At 38.7% G+C, this 22,917-nt stretch overlaps 1 protein-coding gene across 4 annotated transcripts; it reads left to right on the top strand.

Annotated features, from left to right (window-relative positions):
• Nucleotides 1-646: 646 nt before the first annotated feature.
• On the top strand, nucleotides 647-22,655 carry LOC122741070 (zinc finger protein 420-like). Of its 4 annotated transcripts, none has more exons than XM_043984143.1 (5): nucleotides 652-697; nucleotides 1,466-1,560; nucleotides 14,265-14,391; nucleotides 15,212-15,307; nucleotides 20,048-22,655. In XM_043984143.1, exons 2-5 carry the CDS (start codon nucleotides 1,525-1,527, stop codon nucleotides 21,490-21,492), a joined length of 1,704 nt encoding a protein of 567 aa, XP_043840078.1. In that variant the 5' UTR covers nucleotides 652-697; nucleotides 1,466-1,524; the 3' UTR covers nucleotides 21,493-22,655. The 4 variants fall into 4 exon arrangements, with proteins under 4 accessions (XP_043840079.1, XP_043840080.1, XP_043840078.1 ...); XM_043984142.1 differs by having other exon boundaries at nucleotides 667-748; XM_043984144.1 differs by lacking the exon at nucleotides 14,265-14,391 and having other exon boundaries at nucleotides 647-697.
• Nucleotides 22,656-22,917: the final 262 nt, after the last annotated feature.

Consider the following 22,917-nt stretch of genomic DNA (forward strand, 5'->3'; position numbering starts at 1 on the left):
AATCTTCTGTGGTCCCTTGGTCAGGCTGTTGGCCGGCGCCCCTTTGACCTTTCTTGGCTGCCCTGTGCCCACTGGTGGCCTGCTCCTCCAGCCCGCCCCGCCTCCACCTCCTCCACGTGTCTCTGGCAGCCCCAGAGAGGGGAGCGAGGCCCCTGGCATCCCCCTCCCCCCACCTGTGGGTTTTCTTCCTGGGATCCAGGGCTTCCCTTGGGGTCCTGCTTGGCCCGCAAAGGCCCCTGAAAACAGGAAGCGTCTGATAAGAGCTGGCAGACAGCTGCTGCCTGGCTGCGGGAGAAAACAGGGGGCCGGTGGGATAGGGCGGGGCCGGATTAATTTTGAGGAGCTCGAGGGAACACCCAGTTCTGGCGCCCCAAGACTCATGACTACCAGACAGCATTGGGCATGTGAAGACTAGGGAGGAGGGAAGGGCAGGAGCAGGGGGAGGGGCTCCAAGGCAGGAAGGGGCAGGAGGGGCGGTGAAGGATTGCGTTCCAGGCCGGGAGCGGCCGAGCATCAGGCATGCGCAGGACAAGCCAAGCCTACGGACTACCATTCCCAGGAGGACTTGTACATATGGGGGCATTTTCCAAAGAGGAGATAAATCAGTTTTGACGTCACTTCCGCCGGTTCTCTTTCCTCCCTTTCCTGCTTACATGTGGTCACTTCCTCTTCCTAATCTCCTCCACCTGCCACGTGGGTGAGTGGGATCGGACCGCGGGCCCAGCGCACCTGGAGATCGGCTCCTGGGGTGCGGCGGGGTCGGAGCATGGGGGTCTCATTGGGGAGCACGGAAAGAACGGGAGCAGCGTCCCCCAGAGAAGGAAGGAAGCCCTTGAGGGCCACCCATAAGCAGAGGGCGGCCATGGGGTGGGGGCGGGCCGGCGGGCTGTGGAGGCGGAGCCGGATTCCAATCCAGCCTCCCAAGGCCCTGAACTCCAGAGCCCAGTCAGGCCTTAGTCCTTCCATTCCTGCTCCACGTCTGGTCCTGGCCCCGCTTTCACTAGGGCTTCTCCTCCTCCCCGCATCCTCCTGGCTGTCACCTCCTCCGGGAAGCCTCCTCTGATGCTGCTGGTGACCCGGGCGCTCCCTTTCCTGAAAGTGTCACCTCTGTGTCGGTGCCCAGACTTCCCTGTCGCCTTGTCCCTCCCTCGCAGCATCCTCCTCTCGCTGCAGATCGCCTCCTGGGTACCACTTCTTCCAGGAAGCCTCCTCTGCTGGCCGAGCCATCAGGGCCCTCTGTCTGTCTGTCCTCCTGGTTTCTCTCTAAGGGGATGGTCTCCCAAAGACCAGTCACCTCCAGCAGAGAAAGGAGTGTTTCTTGCTGCTTCTTCCCCCGCCCCCCTCCACCGCCCCACACCAGCCCCCCCCATCTCCCCCCCAGTGGAGAAGTGAGAATTTCTAGCCTCTGAGTAGGGGACCCAGAGAGCTTGAGCTGGGCTTCTCATGATTCTCCTTTCTTCTCCAGAACCTTGGCCTCTTGTGGCCTCTGCTCTTCCCCAGTAGGTGCTTTCACTGCGCAAGGGAATGGCTCCTGTGCTCCTGACAACCAGGCCTGGAAGGGTGAGTGGGGACTGCTGCTTTTCTGAGATAGCCTGTCACTTTGAAGACCATTGGATACATTTCTTTGTGGTAGACAGCCCTAGAAACTGTGGGCATCACAGAATGAATGATCTATTTAGTGCTAAAAGATAAATCAGAAGTCATCTATTTATTCTCCCTTTACAAAGAAATTACCTTCCCTTTACTTTGATTTTTAAGACATTTAAAAATTTGGGGTTCTAAATTCTTTCCCTCCCTCCAGTCCCTCCACCATCCATTGAGAATGCAGGCAAGTACACATTATGCATTCACAAAATTCAAAAATGTCCATATTAGCTACATTGCACAGTGGACAAAAATGCTTTAATCTGCAGGAAAGAGTTCCTCAGTTGTCTTCATTTTTCATCCTGTATCCTTCAGAATTTTCATGGATCTTTGTATGGATCAGAGTAGATAAGTCTTTCACAGCCGATCAGTGTGCTGTCACTGTACTGAATGTTCTCCTGCTTCTGCTCAGTTTTCTTTGCCTCAGTTCATACAAGTTTTTCCAAGCATTTTCAATTGGGCAATTTTTTTTTATAAGTTTACCTGAGTTCCATACATATTTGAGAAATGAAGACTTTATAAGAGAATTTTGGCATAAAATCTTTTATCCATTTTCTAGTTTGCCTTTATATTTTGGCTCTACTGGTTTTGTTTTTGCAAAGACATTAATTTCATGTGATCACAATTATGCATATTACCTTCTGTGATCCTTTGTATGTCTTCTTTGGTCATAACTTCTTCTCTTACTCAGAAATATGACAGTTAAGTTCTTCCTTCTTTACTCATGATATTATCCTTCATGTTATAATCATGTGCCCTAGTTGACCGTATCTTGGTATACTTTTTGCGATATTGGTCTATGCCTAGTTTTCGGCAGATTGCTTTGCAGTTTTCCCAGTAGTTTTTATCAAATGGTGACTTCTTGCACCCAAAGCTTTTATCCTTGGGTTTTTGAACCACTAGATAGTTATGGTCAGTTACTTCTGCATTTTGAGTACCTAATCTATTCTATAGATGAACCACTATTTCTTTGCCCTCACCAGATTGTTTTGAAGATTACTGCCTTTTAATACTGTTTGAAATCTGGTACTGTTAGAATGCCTTTCTTGCAGTTTTTTTTTTTTTATTAATACCCTTAATATAGTTCACCTTTTGTTCTTCCTGATAAATTTTCTTATTTTTCCTAGGTGTATAGAAAAATTCTTTGGTAGTTTGATTGGTGTGGCACTGAATAAGTAAATTAATTTAGTTGGAATTGTCCACTTAGCCACGAGGAATTAATATTTCTCCAGTTCTTTAATTCTGTCTTTATTTGTGTGAAAAGTGTTTTGTAATTGTGTCCATCTAGTTCCTGGGTATGTCTAGGCAGAGAGACTCCTCTGTATTTTATGCTGTCTGCAGTTATTTTAAATGCAATTTCTCCTTCTATCTGTTGATGCTGGGTTTTGTTGGTAATGTATAGAAATGCTGATGTTTTATGTGGGCTTATTTCATATCCTACAATTTTGTTTCAAGTTGTCTTTTAATTGATTCACCAGAGTTCTTGTAAGTATACCATCATATTGCCTACCAAGTGTGATCATTGTTTCCTTGTTGCCTTATTTCAATTTCTTTTTCTCATTGTAGTGCTATAGGTAGCATTTCTTGGACAGTATTGAAGAAAAGCATTCCTAATGGCCATCCTTGCTTTAAGCGTGACTAAAAGGGTTGATGATGGCCATCTTTTTGGGAAAGCTTCTGGTTTATCTCCATTACAGATAATGCTTGGTCTTGATTTTGGATAGATACTACTAACCCTATTAAGGAAAGCTCCATTTATTCCTGTGCTTTCTAATGTTTTATAGTGGGCATGAGTGTTGTATTTTTCAAAAGCTTTTTCTACATCTATTGATATGAATATGTGATTTTTGATGTTTTTGTTATTGACACGGTCAGTTATTCTTATAGTTTTCCTGATATTAAACCTGCTTTGCATTCCTGGTACCAACCAACCAGTGCATATTTATGATACATTCTTGGAAACTCCTGCTAATATATTCTTTAAAATTTGACCATGATATTTATTAGGAAAAATGGTTTTGTTGCTTTTTTCCCTCTGTTTCTGTTCTCCCAGGGTTTTGGGTTTTTTAGTGAGGCAGTTGGGGTTAAGTGACTTGCCCAGGGTCACACAGCTAGTAAGTGTTAAATGTCTGAGGCCGGATTTGAACTCAGGTACTCCTGAATCCAGGGTCGGTGCTCTAACCACTGCGCCATCTAGCTGCCCCTCTCCCTGGTTTTTAAAGTTTATTGATCTTTTGTCTTGATTGTCTTAATTGGGAATTTTAATTTTTTTCCAGTTTTAAAAATTACACTCCCTATTATTCATTGATCTGCTCTTTCTATGCTTTTTTTCATGTAAGCATTTAGATTTGAAGTTGTTCTGTAAATACTGCTTTGGCTACATCCCACACAATTTGGTTTTGTCTCATTTTCATTCTCTTTCATCAAAGTCGTGATTGTTTCTATCATTTTTTGAGAATTATGATGACAGCTAGTGTCAAGTGTCTGAGGCTGGATTTGAACTCAGGTCCTCCTGAATCCAGGGCCAGTGCTTTTATCCACTGCGCCACCTAGCTGCCCCTTTCCTTTAATTTTTAATCTGTGTTTCAAAGGTCCTTTATTGAAGTTGATATTCATTGCAGTATGATCTGAAAATGATGTGGCTCATATTTCTGCTTTTCTGTATTTGTCTGGCTAATATGGCTAATATATTTTCAATTTTTGTGAAGGTGCGTAACTTGAGAAAAGGGTATACTCTTTTCTGTTCCTTTTCTGTTTTCTCCAGAACTGTATCATAGCTAAGATTTCTAAAATTCTATTCATCTCCTTACCTGCTTTTTTTTTCTTTCAGTTTTTTTTTTAAATTTGAGCCTTCTTAGACAAAATGAGCAATATGGAAATGCTATATATAATTGCACATGTACAAGCAATAATTGACTGCTTACTGGATGTAGGGAGGAGGGACAGAAGGAGCATTAGAATTGTTAGTGCCTTCTTTAGTTAAGCTGTTAATTCTTTTTTTGTGTGTGTACGGTTTTTTGGTTGTTGTTTTTTTACAGGGCAATGAGGGTTAAGTGACTTGCCCAGAGTCACACAGCTGGTAAGTGTCGAGTGTTTGAGGCCAGATTTGAACTCAGGTCCTCCTGAATCCAGGGCCAGTGCTTTATCCACTGCACCACCTATCTGCCCCCATTAATTCTTTTTTCATCATTTTCTTGTATCACTCTTATTTTTTTGTTGTTTTTTGTTTGGTTGTTTTGTGGGGCAATGGGAGTTAAGTGACTTGCCCAAGGTCACACAGCCAGTAAGTGTCAAGTGTCTGAGGTCAGATTTGAACTCAGATACTCCTGAATCCAGGGCCAGTGCTTTATCCACTGTGCCATCTAGCTGCCCCCACTCATTTTTTTCCCGTTTTTCCTGTACCACTCTTAACCTCTCTAACTCTTTCAGGAATTGTTGTTGACTCTGGGTCCATGGTAGGTATTTGTGGTCAAGCCCTTTGTTTTTGCTGTTTTTCAGCCCATTTCTTTACTTTAAACTTTAGGTGGGCTTTGTTCCCCTGGGGTTGGAGAGACATTTTTGTACTTCTGTTATCAGACCTAGTTGGGGGGGTGGGGGGGTGTCTATAAGGTTTCAGCACTTCCAAGGTGGTGTGATGCAGAGTGGTGTGGTCAATGTTTTCTTGGACTGCACTCTGTATTTTACCTGGAAAGGGCTCCTGTTATCTTGCAGCCACAAAGATAGTGTTCTTCTTAGCCATGGAACTATGAGCAGGTGTTTTACTCCCCTGTGGTTGTAAGTACTGCTGCTTCTCCTCACTTTGGAACTGCAATGAGGGCCTCTGCTCTCTTGTGACTAACCATAAGTCCTCCCTTCACTCTGAACTGTGACCCAGAACTGTGTATGGACACTATGGATTCCAGGAAGCAAGAGCTACATACAGTGGCAGGAAAGGGTCCCTTGAAATTTCTTTCTGCTCAGCAGCCCAGACCTCTTAATGTCTGTGATCTGAGAGCTTCCAAAGCAGCTACTGCTGCTGCTAATGCTACTTCCATTATTGTAACTGCCTCCATGACCTACCTGTTGTGCTGTTGTCACTGTTGACTTTCTGAATTGTTTTAGGCTTGAAAAATATCTCATCCAACCTTTTGTTGGTTGTTCTATTCGGATATTTGATTTGAGGCATCATTTTAAAGTTGTTTGGTGGAAAATGTTAAGCTGCCATGTTGGCTCTGCCCCCTCATAACTAGCATTTCTATTATAACATTGAATACTAATGTGATGACAGATACCCATGCTGTACCCCTGATCTTACTGGGAAGTCTTTGTGCTTATATCCCCATTTAAGTTATAGCTTGCTTTTGGTTTTAGATAGATGTTACCTATCTTTTACAGAAAAAACTGCATTTATTCCTGTGCTTTGTAGTGGTTTTTATTTTTTTAGTAGGAAAGGGCATTGTATTTTCTCAAAAGCTCTTTTTGAATCTGTTGCTATAAGCATAGTGTAGTATGTTGTTGTTATTGCTATAGTGAGTTATGCTTATAGTTCTCCTAATATTGAACCATCCCTACTCTTCTGGTATAAATACAGGCTTCTCATAGTGTATGACCTTTTTGATATATTTTGGTACCCTCCTTACTAGTATTTTAGTTAACATTTTTGCATCAGTAGTCATTAGGAAATCAGTCCATAATTTTCTTTCTGTGTTTTTGCTCTCTCTGGTTTAGGTATCGGCACTATTTTCTGTCCTAAAAGGAATTTGACAGTATTCTTGCTTTACCTATTTTTAATTTTTTTTATTTATTAGCATTTTTATTTAAAGTTTCAAATTTTACCCTTCTCTGCCCTTCCCCCTCCCTAAAGCCGTAAGCAGATATACATTATATATGTCCAATTATATAAAATATTTCCGTTAGTCATTTGTATAAGAAGCCTCAAATAAAAGAAAAAAATGAAAGTAAAAAGCAGAATGCTTCAGTCCGTGTTAAATCAATATCAGTTTTTTCTGTGGAGGCAGATAGCATGCTTCATCATTAATCCTGTGGGGCTGTGGGATTGTCTTTTACCTATTTTTACAAAATAGTTTACATAATATTGGAATTATTTGTCCTCTAAAAGTTTGGTTCAATTCACTGGTAAATCTATCTAGTCCTGTGGTTTTTCTCTTAGGGAGCTTATTTTTGACTTATATTTTGTTTTATACCATTAGGTTATGTAAGTATTCTATTTCATTGTTAATCTCTCAGTGGCTTTTTAAAAAAAATCATTATTCATATTATTATGGAGACCCTTTTCCCATGTGAGTTGGACTGGGTGTTCTGTCAATGTATATTTTTGAAAAATTCTTCCATTTTTCTTAGATCATCAATTTTATTTCAATGTAATTGTGCAAAATACCTCCTAATAATTGATTCCTTTCATATCATCTTCATTATTAGTGTATTTACCTTTTTCATTTTTGAGATTGTTAAATTGGGGTTTATTTTTTTTGTTTGTTTGTTTTTTCCAAAATCAGATCAACCAATGTTTGATCTTTTTAATTAATTTTTTTGCCTTTTTTTGTTTGTTTGTTAAAGCAGCTCTTGGTGTTATTAATCTTTTCAAAATATTTTCTTTTGGTATTTAAGTGGAGATTTAAAATTTATTTTTAGTTTTCTAACCAATGCATTAATCTGCTCTTTATTTTAGTGATATAAAGTTTAGCATTAGAATTTTTTCTCATTTACTACTTTGACTGCATCCCACAAATTTGGCTGTGTTGTCTCAGTGTTGTCGTTATCATAAATGAAATTATTGGACCTTTCTTTGATTTCTTTTTTGACCTTCCTTTTTTTTGTTTTTATTCAGTTATTTAGTTTCCAATTAATTTTTAAGCTTTATCTCCAGTGCTCTTTATTGAAAGTGATTTTAATTGCATTGTGGACTGAAAATGGTGCCTTGAGTTTTTGCTTTTATAAAGGTGATGAGAAAAATGAATGTTCCTTTCTGTTTTCATTCAGTTTTCTCCAGATATCTATGATATCTAACTTTCTAAAATGTGATTCATTTCCTTCATTTCTTCCTTGTTTATTTTATACTTCAATTTATGGGGGTTAGAGAATGGCAATTTGAGGTGTCCCCCCCCCAGAACAGTTTTGTTATCTGTTATCTTCTATAGCTAATGAACTTTTCCTTTAAGAATTGGCATGCTATGCAGTTTGGTGCATAAATGTTTAGTATTGGGATTACTTCATTTTCTCTGGTACCTTTCAGCAGGATTTCTTTCCTCTGAATATCTATTTCAGTTGGGTCTATTTTTGGTTTTCTTCTGTCTGACATCTTGATTGGTTTTGCTGCCTTTTATACTTCAACGGAAGTGTAATTGATGCTGCACCATTCCCATTTTAACTGTCTTTCTGTGACTGGTATGATTTTTGTAAACAATGCATGTTGGATTCTGGTTTCCAGGCCATTCTGCTATCCCCTTCTGTCTTATGTGTGAATTCATCCCAGTCCCTTTGACAGTTATAATTAGTATGTTTTTCCCTCCATCCTGTTATATTTTGGTTTTCTTCATAAAATTCAGGTTTTTTTCTGACCATTCATTACCTCCCCTAAAAGAAATAACCAAAATGAAAACTCTCAAGGATATTATAGCCAAATTACAGAGCTCACAGGTCAAGGAGAAAATACTTCAAGAAGACCAAGAAATCATTTAAATATCATGGAACTACAGTTAGGCTCACCTATGATTTAGCAGCTGACATGGCAAAGGCTTGGAGGCCTTCGAATTTTATATTTTGAAAGGCAAAGGAGCTAGGATTAAACCAAAATAACCTACCCAGCACAAGTGAGAGTATAATCCTTATGGAGAAACAGAAGGATATTTAATGAAATGGAGGACTTTCAGGCATTGTGATTTAAAGAGCAGAACTGAATAGGAAATTTGACATTAAAACAAAAGCCTCAAGAGAAGCATAAAAAGGTGAATATGAAAGAGAAATTGTTTATTCTCCTCTATAGGAAGATGAACTATGATAATTATGGCAGTTAGGATACTTCATAGAAAAAGGGCTTCGATATAAGTCACTTATGTTTGGATGACTGTAAAAAAGGGAGTGCAGTGAGAAGGAAGAATGCACTGAAAGAAAAGGAAAGAGAAGAATGGGAAAATTGTTGTGTAAGGAAGGAAGGGCTTTTATAGTGTAAGAGAAAAGAGTAGTGGGAGAGCAAGCTTGAATCATGAAGTGGTTTATAGGAGAAAGAATACACACACAGACAAACACACACACACACACACACACACACTCCAGTGGAGGAATATCTTTGTTTCTAGTTTTTTGTCTTGTTTTGTTTTGTGGGGCAGTGAGGGTTAAGTGACTTGTCCAGGCTCACACAGCTAGTAAGTGGTAAGTGTTTGTGGCCGGATTTGAACTCAGGTCCTCCTGAATCCAGGGCTGGTGCTTTATCCATTGCACCAACCTAGCTGGCCTCCCTAGTTCTTTGTTATAAGAAAAGAGAGGGCTAGAAATACTTTTGTGCCTATGAGTTCTTTTCCTGTCTTTGTTTTTAATGTCTTTGGGTGTATAGACCTAGTAGTTCTATACCTAGTTCGAAGGGTGCTCACCAATCAGTACTTTGTGGGGCATAGTTCCACATTGCTTCTTGAAATGGATTTATTATTCTATTAATTCACAAATCCAACAGCAGTACCTTAAAATGCTTATTTATCTGAAATCTCTCCAAAATTTTCTTTTTCTGTCACCTTGCTAGTTTGAGGGGTTGTGAGACAGTATGAAAGATTCTTTTCAATGTGCATTTCTCTTATTAATGAAGAGGCATGGGGGCAGCTAGGTGGCACAGTGGATAAAGTACCAGCCCTAGATTCAGGAGGACCTGAGTTCAAATCTTGCCTCAGATTACTAGCTGTGTGACCCTGGGCAAGTCACTTAACCCCCAATAGCCTCAACAAACCCATTAATGAATAGGCATGCTCTTCATATGTTTCTTTCTTTCTTTCTTTTTTTTTTTTTTTTTGCTGGGCAATGGGGGTTAAGTGACTTGCCCAGGGTCACACAGCTAGTAAGTCAAGTGTCTGAGGCCAGATTTGAACTCAGGTACTCCTGAATCCAAGGCTGGTGCTTTATCCACTGCGCCACCTAGCTGCCCCTCTTCATATGTTTCTTGATAGCTTGCTTTTCTTCTTAGAACTGCCTCTCTTTATTGTTTGACTTTGGGAGTGGCTCTTGCTCTCTTGTGCTACCAGCATTTTTCATATTTTTTACAGGCTATCCAAAAAATGTTTGATAAATAATAAATATTAGGTTTACTAGTAGTTACAAAGAATTGTAGTTTATTGTGGGTATTGAAACCCTGGAAAATGTTCATGAACTCGATTGACTAATATTCAAATTGTATAGCATTCTTCTATCCTGGCAATGTTAAGAAAACTACAAAGAATCACATGTTGAGACTGTCAATTTAAGGAGTCGTTTTGATTCCAATACTAGATATTTCTTGAAACATCCCTTACAGGATTTGTGTAAACATATTGTGCATATAAGCTTGTCAGTATATATTTTATTTGTAAGAATGACTTAGTAGCAGACAAGACCATAAACACACACTTATAATATGCTATACCCCTTTGGACAGGTACAAAGGGGCTTGTCTGATCAGATTATGTCCAGATGTCTACTTCATGATCTTATGTCAGTTGCCCAGGAGATTTTCCCTTTATCTTTCACTCTGTGTATTGACATTTCCTATTCTTGCTTTCAGCCTGATTAGATTCCTTCAAAAAGCCACATCTTTATGGCAATTGATGAGTAGCTTTTTTTCCTAATTTCCTAACTTTTTTCTCAGGATTTGGAAAGTTGTGTGCATTTTCCCAAGAAATAGTGAGAAGTTTCCCACCTAGAGTAGCACTTCTGTAGAGGACTAGAGTACAGAATTGGAAAAGAAATGAGTGTGAGTCCCTGGTAGAACCAGTACCCAGTAAACCAGGAGGTGCCCTTGGAGGCAACTCTATCAGCAGTGGCAATGTCAGCTTCTGGAGCTCTCAACCCACAGATGGTAAAGTGAGGGGTCTGACAACTTGTCATAAGGAGGAGGCCCTTTGCTAGCAGGGGTAGATAATTCTGTTGTACTGCCCATACATGGTTCTGGGTCCTATTCCCATGGTACAGTCCTAGGAGAAGGAGAAGCACTCACACACCAAAGCTTGCACTTACAGGAGAAGAGGGTCGTGGTCTCAGTTCAGTGGTGGTAAAGATTACTTGTGGTCACTTACAGATGAGAGCACAGGTCAAGAGAGTAGTAAACACACCTCTCCATAGGGAGTACCACCTTGGAAGAACTAAAAATTTACAGACTCCACAGAACTACCTCTGAGAATAACTACCCAAAAAACCATGAAGCTTGGGACAGTACCCCTTAGACCCTTGGGTGGAGCCCCACTTTAACAGAATTTAAAGTCAAGAAAGAGGCTGGGAAAATGAGCAAACAAACAAGAACCACAAAAAGAACTTAATCATAGAAAGTTAGTATGGTGACATGGAAGATCAAAAGACAAATTCAGAAGAAGAAAATTAGTCTGAAGCCAAAAGGAAGAGCTCAGAAGCAGATTTTAAACATCAAATAAGAGGGCTAGAGGAAAAAAATTTGGAAAAGAAATGAGAAGGCTAGAAGGAAATAGTTTTAAATGTCAGCAGTTTGGTAAAGGAAGTACTAGAAAATACTGAGGAAAATAACCCTTAAAAAACCATATTTGGCTAAACAGGATAGGTGATACCAAAATCCATAGAAGAGAAAAAGGTCTTAAGAAGCAGAATTGGCCAAATGAGAAAGGAGGTAGAAAAATTCCCTGAATAAACTATTTCCTTTAAAAGTTGAAATGACCAAATCAAAAAGGAGTTACAAAAGGTCAAAGAAGAAACCAAGTCTGAAAAATTAGAATTGGGCAAGTGGAGTTAATAATTCCATGAGCTATCAAGAAGCAGTGAAACAAAGTTAAAAGAATAAAAAATATCAGAAATGTCCAATATTTTCTTGGAAAAACAAGTGACCTGGAAAATAGATGCAAGAGAGATAATTTAAGAATTATTGGACTACCTGCAAGCCATGATCCAAAAGAGAGAAATTATCAAGAAAACTGCCCTGATATTCTAAAAGCAGAGGGTAAAATCTAAATTGAATGAATCTACTGAGCAGCTGCTGAAAGATTGCAAAATTAAGACTCCCACATCAAGGAAAAAAGATTACAAGCAGTTCAGGAGGGCTTTAAAGCATTCCATTGGGGGCAACTAGGTGGCTCCATGGATAAAGCACTGGCCCTGGATTCAAGAGGACCTGAGTTCAAATCCAGCCTCAGACACTTGATACTTACTAGCTGTGTGACCCTGGGCAAGTCACTTAACCCTCATTGCCTCCCCCCCCCCCAAAAGCATTCCCTAAGCCCTCCATCATGGGACTGGAATTCCCTTAATAGTTGTTTTTACATGCAATTGGGGGAAAATTAAATATATGGGTTGGGTTTTTTTGTGGTTATTTTATTTTATTTTTTAAATTTTTTTAACATATACGGTATTTTATTTTTCCCGTTACATGTAAAGATAGTTCTCAACTTTTGTTTATACAAGCTTTACAATTTCAAATTTTTCTCCCTCCCTCCCCTCCCTCCCCCCCAACCCCTAGACAGCAGGTAATCTGATATAGGTTATATCTATATATCTATATACATATACATATAGATAGATAGATATATATATCTATACACACACATATAAATACACATAACATTAATCCTATTTCTGCATTAATCCTGTTATAAGAGAAAAAATCAGAGCAGTAATACAAAACCTCAAAATAGAAAAAAAAAAAAACCAGCACCCAAAACAAAAGAAATAGTATGGTTCAATCAACATCTATACTCCACAGTTCTTTTGTTTTGTTTTTTTTTTTCTTGGATTTGGAGATCCTCTTCTATCACGAGTTCCCTGGAACTCTTCTGTACCATTGCATTGGTGAGAAGAATATAGTCCATCACAGTAGATCAACACTCAATGTTGATGATACTGTGTACAATGTTCTTCTGGTTCTGCTCATCTCACTCATCATCAGCTCATGCAAGACCCTCCAGGTTTCTCTGAACTCCTGCTCATCATTTCTTACAGCACAATAGTATTCCATTGTATTCATATACCACAACTTGTCCAGCCATTCCCCAATTGATGGGCAACCCCTCAACTTCCAATTCCTTGCTACCACATAAAGAGCAGCTATAAATATTTTTGTACATGTGGGTCCCTTTCCCCTTTCCATGATTTCTTTGGGAAAAAGACCCAAAAGTGGGATTGCTGGATCAAAGGGTATGCACAGCTTTATCTCCCTTTGGGCATAATTCCAAATTGCTCTCCAAAATGGTTGGATCAGCTCACAGCTCCACCAACAATGCATTAGTGTTCCAATTTTCCCACAGCTTCTCCAACATTTATTATTTTCCTTTTTTGTCATTTTAGCCAATCTGATAGGTGTCAGGTGGTACCTCAGAGTTGTTTTTATTTGCATCTCTCTAATCATTAGAGATTTAGAGCATTTTTTCATATGGGAATAGATAGCTTTGGTTTCTTCATCAGAAAACTGCCTGTTCATATCCTTTGACCATTTCTCAATTGGGGAATGACTTGGGTTCTTATAAATTTGATTTAGTTGCCTATATATTTTAGAGATGAGGCCTTTATCAGAAGTACTGGCCTAAAAAATTGTTTCCCAGTTTTCTGCCTCCCTTCTAATTTTGGATGCATTGCTTCTGTTTGTACAAAAATTTTTTAATTTAATGTAATCAAAATCATCCATTTTGCATTTTATAATATACTCTATCTCTTGTTTGGTCAAAAACTGTTTTCCTTTCCAAAGGTCTGATAGGTACACTATTCCTTTCTCTCCTAATTTACCTATGGTATCACCTCTTATGTCTAAATCGTGTATCCATTTTGACCTTATTTTAGTATAAGGTGTAAGATGTTGGTCTGTGCCTAATTTCTGCCATACTATCTTCCAGTTTTCCCAGCAGTTTTTGTCAAATACTGAGTTCCTATCCCAGAAACTGGAGTCTTTGGGTTTATCAAACACTACATTACTAGTGTCATTTACTACTGCATTTTTTAATGCATTCTTTAACAAAAGAGATCATGGTGACTGCTCAAAAGATCTGCAAATGTTTAGCCTACAAATAAGCACTCAGGTGCCACATGAGAGCTATGGTTCATTATTTCATTTTCATTGTTTTATTTCAGCAAAGGGAAAAGGATTCTTAGGCATAGTACTACTTGAGCTTAGAGGGCAGAAGTAGGAGCCATGGGTACAGCTTTTAAAGTTAATGTTATTGGAATCACTAAAATAGTGTGTTAATTAAGCACCTACTATGTGCCGGGCACTATGTTAAGTGTGAGGATACCAAGGGAGGCAAAAACAGACCCTGCCCTCAAGGAGCTTACAATGTAATGGTGAGATGAATTGTTTGAATGCCTGCTGTGTACCAGGCACTGTACTGTGCATCACAGAAATGAATGAAACAACCCATACTGCCAAGAACTTTACATTCAAACTTCCTAACAGTGAGAACTCTATCTGGGTAGCTCAGCTATTTTTGGTGTTTCAGGAATCAGTGACATTCCAGGATGTGGCTGTGGAATTCACCCAGGAGGAGTGGGCACATTTGAACCCATCTCAGAAAAACTTGTACAGGGACGTGATGTTGGAGAACTATAGCAACCTGGTCTCTTTGGGTAAGAACAGCTCCTCCTTTGGAGTCTTTTGATATATGTATGGAGACTTTCAAGATTTCAGGAGTTCTTCCTTGGCATACAAAAGAAATTGTCCTTTCTCCTTTTGTAGCCAAGAGACAGATTACTTGGGCTTCATGTTTGCAGGGGAAAAGGTCTTTCATGGTGTGAATGGAAACAGTTGTTGATTTGTTATTGTCCTAGACCCTCTGTGTTACTTCACATTCAAGATTTTCTGTTTAATTCCAGTGGAGGTATTGTCTCGTACTCAAAGTGTTCCCATTGTCTAAGCAGGGAGTGTGTGCAGTGTTCTCTTTTTCCCAAGTCCTACTCTGTAACCCATTCCCCTACACTATAAACTATCTTCAGTGGTCATTTGGTACCATCATTGAGGTCTTCCTAGCCTCTGTACTTTTCTTTTTCCCAAAAAGGAGCATAAACTTGTTTTGATTTCCTTTATTAAATTTTATGGATGTTTTTCTCTACTTTTCTTTTTCCCAAAAAGGAGCATAAGCTCGTTTTGATTTCCTTTATTAAATTTTATGGATGTTTTAGTTCATGTCAGTTCTCCTTCCCTCCTTTCCACCTAAAAGAAAATCCTACTTCTCTCCTCAACCAGGCTATTGAGCACTCCACACACAAAAAAGTTAAAAATTTCAGGCAAAGTCAGCTAACAGCCATTGCCCTTTTTCATATAATATACATTCTGCACCTTCATTCTCACACCTCTCTACTGGTAGTAGGGTGGAATAATTACATCATTGGGTTTTAGATAGAATTCTTAAATTACCATTATAAGCACTTTTTCCTTTTCAATGAGCAGGATTTGCAGTTTCCAAACGAGATGTGATCTCTCAGATGGGAAGAAAGGAAACATCTTGGAAGCCAGAGACAGATATGCCAGGAAGCAGCTGTCCAGGTGACTACATAAAAACCCTGCAGATGACTCTCTGTCAACTACAGATCTGTAGATCATTCTTGGTCAAAATTCTTAGAAAATGTTGAACTAGGTGGTCTTCAAGCTTGGTCCTGATGAAAGAGCTGAGGTTTTTTTTTTTTTTTTTTAAGAATTTACATTTTATGCCTCTGTTTACTCAAATGTACCTCCCCTCTCAAAGAGAGTTGTTGCTTCAGTACAGGGTAGGTATTTTTGTTCTGTTCTTTGAAGATTGTCTTATCTTATGCGGCCATTCTTTATGCTCACTTCCATCCATTCATTATTTATGCTAAAATATGTACATTACTTAAACTATTAATATCACTTTTTTCTTCTGAATCTCCTGGTTTTTTCTTCTGTTTTGTTTATGATTGTGTTGCTTTGCTGCTGGTATGTTTTAAAGCAATTAATCATAACCTAATTCCCCTGTCTTCAGTTTGTCATGTTATATATGATCCCTTTTTTTATGTTCTGAAATTTTATTTCTATAGGCACAGTGCTATGTTCACATGATAGGATTTGTTTACCATAACTATGTCCATGAATGTATCTGTTTCTGCAATGTTCAATTTCAGAAAAAATTGGTGTGAATATTTTTGAGAGAGATTTTTGTTTTCTTTCAGTGAAGTTTTTACCTAGTAGTGGGATCCTTCACTCAGTGGTTATGAACAGTTAAGAAAAAGCCTATCTCTGGGGCAGCTAGATGGCGCAGTGGATAGAGCACTGGCCCTGGAGTCAGGAGTACCTGAGTTCGGATCCGGCCTCAGACACTTAACACTTACTGGCTGTGTGACCCTGGGCAAGTCACTTAACCCCAATTGCCTAACCAAAAAACAAAAACAAAAAAAAAAAGAAAAAAAAGAAAAAGCCTATCTCTACCCTAGCATTTCATTTTTGCCTGATTCTTCTTCCACCACCAGCTGTTTGAGAGACCAACTGTCAGTGATAAAGCCCTGTCCTGTGTCCTCGGAAGAGGCTGTCCTCACACACTGCTTCAAGCTAATAGGCTAGCATCACCCAAATATATTGGTTCACTGGCCTTGTAGGTGGTTAAGTGTTGAGGTGAGCTGAGAACAATATCCTCTTCAAAGGCAAGCAGATGTGGCTTCAATTGGATTACCTTTAAGTGAGTTAATCAATGAAGTCAATTACTCTCAGTCAATCCAATCAGTCCAAATCAATCTGGGGCCTTTTGGGGTTGGCAAAAGCCCATTTTTTTCTTACAGACATTCCTGTACTTCATTAAGAAACATAGTTTCCTTAAATAAAGCAATCATATTACAGGTACTTTTTAATGACTATAGGGGGCAGTCCCCTTTAGCAGGTGAATATTACAAATAGTGTATGCAATGGGAAAAGGAAAATAGGAAAATGTCCATTTAAGTCTTTGGAAGGGCAGCTAGGTGGTGCAGTGGATAGAGCACTGGCCCTGGATTCAGGAATACCTGAGTTCAAATCCAGCCTCAGACACTTAACACTTACTAGCTGTGTGACCCTGGGCAAGTCACTTAGCCCCAATTGCCCCACAAAAAAAAAAAGTAAAAAAGTAAGTCTTTGGAAGTCTTTTCTCAGATGATTCTTGGGATATCATCTGGATTGTGGCTCTGGCTTCTGGGCATGGTCTCAGTTGTGGTTGTAGAAAAGTCTCTCAGGTGTTTCAGATACTGATGATCAGCTAGAAAGTCTCCTCAGCTGGAAAATTTCCTACAAAATTGATCTTAACACAACTTTAAATAGCTTTGGCAATAACCAAATCAAACAATGAGAATTCTCAGAAACATATGTCTAAGGAGATTCAGAATCTTTTTAGAGATTTTACAATTATTTACCAGTTGTTAAACATGAAACACATAATAAAAACAAAAATTGAAACATTTTCTAAAACTTAATATTACTACATACTCCCCTCTGGAGAATAAATTGAGATGGTGTTAAGGGCTAAAATTCTAGCTAAACTGTCTAAAATATCTAATGAGTGGTCGCCAATAAATTATAAGCTTTAGCAAGAGTTAGACTTTTAAGCATTTATTAAGGAGAATAAGAATTTGATAAAGAGAGAGAGAAAGGCCTAGATTTCTATCTATTAAAGGGAGAGCGCATTTCTAGCTCCCTTCTCCACCAGAGTCCCGAGGAAAGAGTCTCAGAGCGAGCGCCAGTCTCTTCCTTCCTCCTCCCACTAGCCTGCGTCACTTCCTGACGCCAAAGAAAAGACTCCTGGTCTTGCCCTCAAAGACCTTAGCTTCATGGGCAGAACTCTTCTACAGTAAGTCTCCAGCAGGTGGCGTTATTCCAATCGTTACAAAGGTGTAGTATAAAAGTTGTCAGATTAATTTCAGTTATAATAACTTCTTTTTTTTTCTTTTCTTTTCTTTTTCTTTTTTTTTTTTTTTGGTGATATGGTTGGGGTTAAGTGACTTGCCCAAGTTCACACAGCTAGTAAGTGTCAAGTGTCTGAGGCTGGATTTGAACTCAGGTACTCCTGAATCCAGGGCCGGTGCTCTATCCAATGCGCCATCTAGCTACCCCTTATAATTCTTTTATTTTGGTGAGGCAATTGGGGTTAAGTGACTTTCCAGGGTCACACAGCTATAATAACTTCTTAACAAAAGTGGATGCCTTAAGTTACTTGCAAAAGAGTCCATAAATTATACTGGTATACCAGACAATTGTAATGTTACTTAAGAAAAGGATTTATATCTTAGTTTCATCACTTTTTGTATCATCTGCATAATTATCATCATGCCATTATGAGGAATTAAGGAATCTAATACAACTGGTAACAGATGCCAAGGACAAATTCAACACTGTTTCTCATGACATCCAAGATAATTATGGGGTTACCATAAAAGAACAGAAAAGTAAGAGAAATGAGCATTGCCAAACTTTGTGACTCTGTAGACAGCCAATGTAGTATAGCATGTTGAGGGGAAACTGAGTCAGCCTTGATTAGATGCATGAGATTGAGACGTCCATGGCATCAGGCATATAGGAGGGGGAATCTAATTCAGGCATAGAATGAGATGGCATAGCCCGGCTGTCCAGTGCTTGGTGGGGGGGCGGGAATTAAACCAAGAGAATCCAACCTCAGCTCTTGCCAATGGCTGTTCTCTTGGCCTTTCCCAAGGCAGTGTAGTATCTGTGCTTCATGCGTGTCTCCCATTCTGTGACAGTTCAGTGCCTCCTCTTGCATGTATTCCTCTCATGGACAGATGGCATCTTGACTGTGCAGGATCTGATAACTCAGAATAAAGGCAATTAATGTCTCAAATGGTAAGTTCCCATAATCCAAGGCTCATATGGATTAAACAACTGAGGATAATGATGACAGCAAAAGGTATGAATTAATTGCCAGATGTAATTACAATCACATAGCTAGTAGATGACAAATTTAAATTCATTATTATATAATTTCCATCCATCCATTAACAAGTAAAATCACAAATGTCCCTAACCCTAAGGGTTACATGAAGTTCATTATTTTGGGGAGGTGAATGGACTGGCACAAGAGGGCTGAGGATTTCAGGGTCTGGCGATTCTCAACTGCCTGACTGCACTGCCTCATGGTCTCCTGTAATGGAGCTAAAATGCTCTGTCTATCCCTTTTGTCTCTCTCCTTTCCTTCATAAGTATATGTTGCTATTTCTTTAATTCTGTCTGTACTTGGGGCATTCCAAACATGGACACTGCCTTTCAAAATATTTCCATATTTCTGGCAAGGATTGGTGAACAAAATGAGTAGAAATGAAATGTGCATCTCTAGAATCTAATGGGTCTAATCTAGTATATTGTTTGGCACTCTTACCCAATTCTTTGGGTAAGTTAGCCCCCCGATCCAGGGCACAAGTCTCCCCCAAAACACTTTCAATAACATTTTGAGGATGGAGACCTAATAGTGGGATAATTGGGTCACAGGGTTTGAAGAGTCTCTAGCTGAAATGCTATGTTACTTTTTTTTTTTTTTTTGCTATGTTACTTTTCAGGAAAATGGCAGCAGAAACTTAATAAGTACCTATTTCAGCATAACTGCCCAAATTGGTTATCCTTCTAATTTATTTTTGTTAATCTAACAGCTATTAGATATTTCCAAATTGTTTTCAATTTTACTTCTTTGATTATTAGAGTTTGAGTAAAGTTTGAGGTAATTAATAATAATTTCTCTTATAAAAATTACTTTCTTGTTACTTTTAAATTTTTAATCAATTCCTTATAAAGTAGATATGTTAACTTTTTAGAGGAAATTTATGACAGTAATTATTTTATATGACTCCCTTTCATCATACTTCTTTACTCTGTTTACTTCCTTTCTCTGTCTTTCCTCCTTAACCTAAACTTGTCAATTCTCCTTTTTCTTTCTATTCTGTCTTTTCCTTTCCTATATTCATCTAGGATGGTATGGATAGATTTATAAGTTTTCAAAAATCTTCTACTTTTAATAGATAGTTTTTCATTTTCTTATCCCATTCAAATGTAAGCCATTTACAGTACAATGAAGGCTTATAATTCCTTCCAGATAATTTCATTCTAAGTCAGTTCATTTCCATATGTTACCTTTGAGTCATCACACTTTCAAATAAGATAGATTGTGATCCTTAGTGAAAAACCCGTGAGACTAGCCTTCCCAAATGGGAAGGCAAGAGAATGCCCTAAATATGAGCAACTAAGAACTTTGGGAAGGGAAAGAAAAGACAAAGTTAATAAGTTCCTTTTTCTTTTTTTTTTAAGAGAGCAAAGAATTTACTGGAGAAAAACCTTATGAATGCAGTGAATATGGGAAGGCCTTTCGGAGCAAACGACATCTTGCTGTGCATCAAAAAATTCATAGTGGAGAGTTTTTTTATGAATGTAAAGAGTGTGGAAAGGCTTTCCAGTGGAACTCAGAACTTATTCGACATCAAAGAATTCATACTGGAGAGAAACCTTATGAATGTAATATATGTGGGAAGGCTTTCAATATAAAGGCAAATTTTACTCGACATCAGAGAATTCATACTGGAGAGAAACCTTTTGAATGTAGTGTATGTGGGAAGGCCTTTAGACAGAAGATAACACTTTGTGTCCATCAGAGAATTCATAATCCACAAATTCCTCAAGAATATAATGAATATGGGAAGACTTTCTTCAACTCAGAACTTTTTGAACATCAGAGAATTCATAGTATAGAGAAACTTTATGAATGTAATGAATGTGGAAAGTTTTTCAGGAGTAGGACACAATTTACACTTCATCAGAGAATTCACACTGGAGAGATTACTTATGAATGTAAAGAGTTTGAGTGCAGCTCAGATCTTATTCAGCTTCAAATAACTCATACTAGAGAGAAAACTTATAAATGTAGTGATTGTGGGAAAGCCTTCAGGTGGGAGGCACCACTTAAAGTGCATCAGAGAATTCATACGGGGGAGAGACCTTATATATGTAGTGAATGCGGGAAGTCCTTCAAGAGGAATGCACATCTTATAGTGCATCAGAGAATTCATACAGGAAAAGGTCTTCCTACATGTAAGGAGTGTGGGAAGACATTCCTGTATGACTCATCATTTATTGTACATCAAAGAATTCATACTGGAGAAAAACCTTATGCATGTAGTGAATGTGGGAAGGCCTTCAGGAAGAGGTCACATCTTACTGTGCATCAAAGAATTCATACTGGAAAGGGTCTTTATACATGTAAGGAGTGTGGGAAGACTTTCCCCTATAACTCGGAACTTTTTCGTCATCAAAGAATACATACTGGAGAGAAACCTTACAAATGTAGTTTATGTGGGAAGGTCTATAAAGGGAAGGAATATCTTACTGTGCATCAGAGAATTCATACTGGAGAGAAACCTTATGAATGTAGTGAATGTCAGAAGGCCTTCAAGAGGAGGGCAGAACTTACCGTGCATCAGAAAATTCATACTGGAGAGAATCTGTATCAATGTAAGGAGTGTGGAAAGACTTTTCCCTACAATTCAACATTTAGTCTACATCAAAGAATTCATACTAGAGAGAAACCTTATCCATGTAGTGAATGTGCATTGGCATTCAAAAGTAAAAAACTACTTACTGTGCATCAGAGAACTCATACTGGAAAGGGTGTTTATACATGTAAGGAGTGTGGGAAGACTTTCCCTTCTAACTCAGTACTTATTCAACATCAAAGAATTCATGCACAAAAGAAGCCCTAAGAGTGTAATGCATGTGGGAAGACATTTAGACTGAAGGTTTGACTTTATGTCTATCAGAGACTTATCACAACTCTGATCTTATTAAAAATTACTGAATTCATACTGGAGAGAAATCTTATGAATCTAGTGGATATGGGAAAGCCTTCTGGAGGAAGGCACAATTCACTGTGTATCAGAACACTCATGGGAGAGAAACATTTTGACTGTAGTCAATGTTTAGAGACCTTCAGGAGTTGGAACCTACTATACATCAGAAATTCAAACCAGAGACATTCTTTATGAATCTGAGTAGTGTGGGAAGGTTTTTCTCTACAACTCAGCTTTTATTCTACATCAGAGAATTCATATGGAGAAAAACCTTATGAATGTAGTGAATATTGGAAGGCCTTTAGGAAGTAGATACAACTTAGATTCCATTGGGGAATTCATAGTGGAAAAATTCTTTATGAATGTGAGGATTGTGTGAAGGCCCTCCAAAACAACACAGATCTTACTCAACTTCAAAGAATTCATACTGGAGAGAAAACATGAATGGACTCTATGAGGGAATTCCTTCTTCCTAAATGTAGATCTTACTGAATGTCAGATAATTCATTCTGGAGAGAAATCTTTTGAGTGTAATGCATGTGGCTTCAAAGGCCTTTAAAATGAGGACACTATTTTATGTCCATCAGAGAATTCATAGTAAACAGCTTCCTCATGAATATAAGAAGTGTGGGAACATCTCCAAGCTGACTAGACTGTGATTCTGAATCCCTAGATGCAGTTCAGAGAGTCCTTATTTAGCCTCCATAGGCAGAGGTAATCCATTATTTCTGCAGAAGCTTCTAAAGGGGCAAAGATTTGGTGTTGTCTTCCCATTGGCCTTCAGGGAGGGAGAGGTTATTGTGGCTGAGCCAGAGGGTCCTGAGGGGGAGTGGTGTTGACAGAGCCTTGATAATAACTTCGATCCCTGGACAAATGGCATGCAATAAGCTTATGGATGACCTCTTTGTCATCTCATGAGCCTGGTGAGACATAAAGAATTTTTGACTTTGCTTGTATCATGTTCTGAGCTGTGTTCCTGATGTTGCTCATGCTACTTCTGTACATATTCATCAGGGTGACACCTGTGAACCCTGAATATTTGTAATCTCATTAAATAAAACAGCATCACAAGGGCCTATGCTGATATTCATGAGATATGATTTGTGCTCAGTGATATAAATATTAAAGTGAAGAAATTCAGTGAAGTGTAGTTAAATGGTGGGAGTAACTATGACTATCTTAAGGTAGTCAAATGCATTGTCCTTTAATACCCGACATAAATGAAAAGATGAATAAGATTCTCATTATGTTCAAGGGATACAAATGGAGTGTACAGAAGAAAAAAAGCAAAGCTATCCTTAGGCATTTGAAAAAATGCTCAAAATCACTACTGATTAG

Source organism: Dromiciops gliroides, chromosome 2 (assembly GCF_019393635.1).
Source record: "Dromiciops gliroides isolate mDroGli1 chromosome 2, mDroGli1.pri, whole genome shotgun sequence".
NCBI lineage: Eukaryota > Metazoa > Chordata > Mammalia > Microbiotheria > Microbiotheriidae > Dromiciops > Dromiciops gliroides.

Coding starts and splice junctions, on each gene's coding strand:
- LOC122741070 (XM_043984143.1), top strand. CDS start 1,525: ATGGCTCCTGTGCTCCTGACAACCAGGCCTGGAAGG. Junction 14,392..15,211: donor TAGCAACCTGGTCTCTTTGG/GTAAGAACAGCT, acceptor TTCAATGAGCAG/GATTTGCAGTTTCCAAACGA. Junction 15,308..20,047: donor GCCAGGAAGCAGCTGTCCAG/GTGACTACATAA, acceptor TTTTTTTTTAAG/AGAGCAAAGAATTTACTGGA.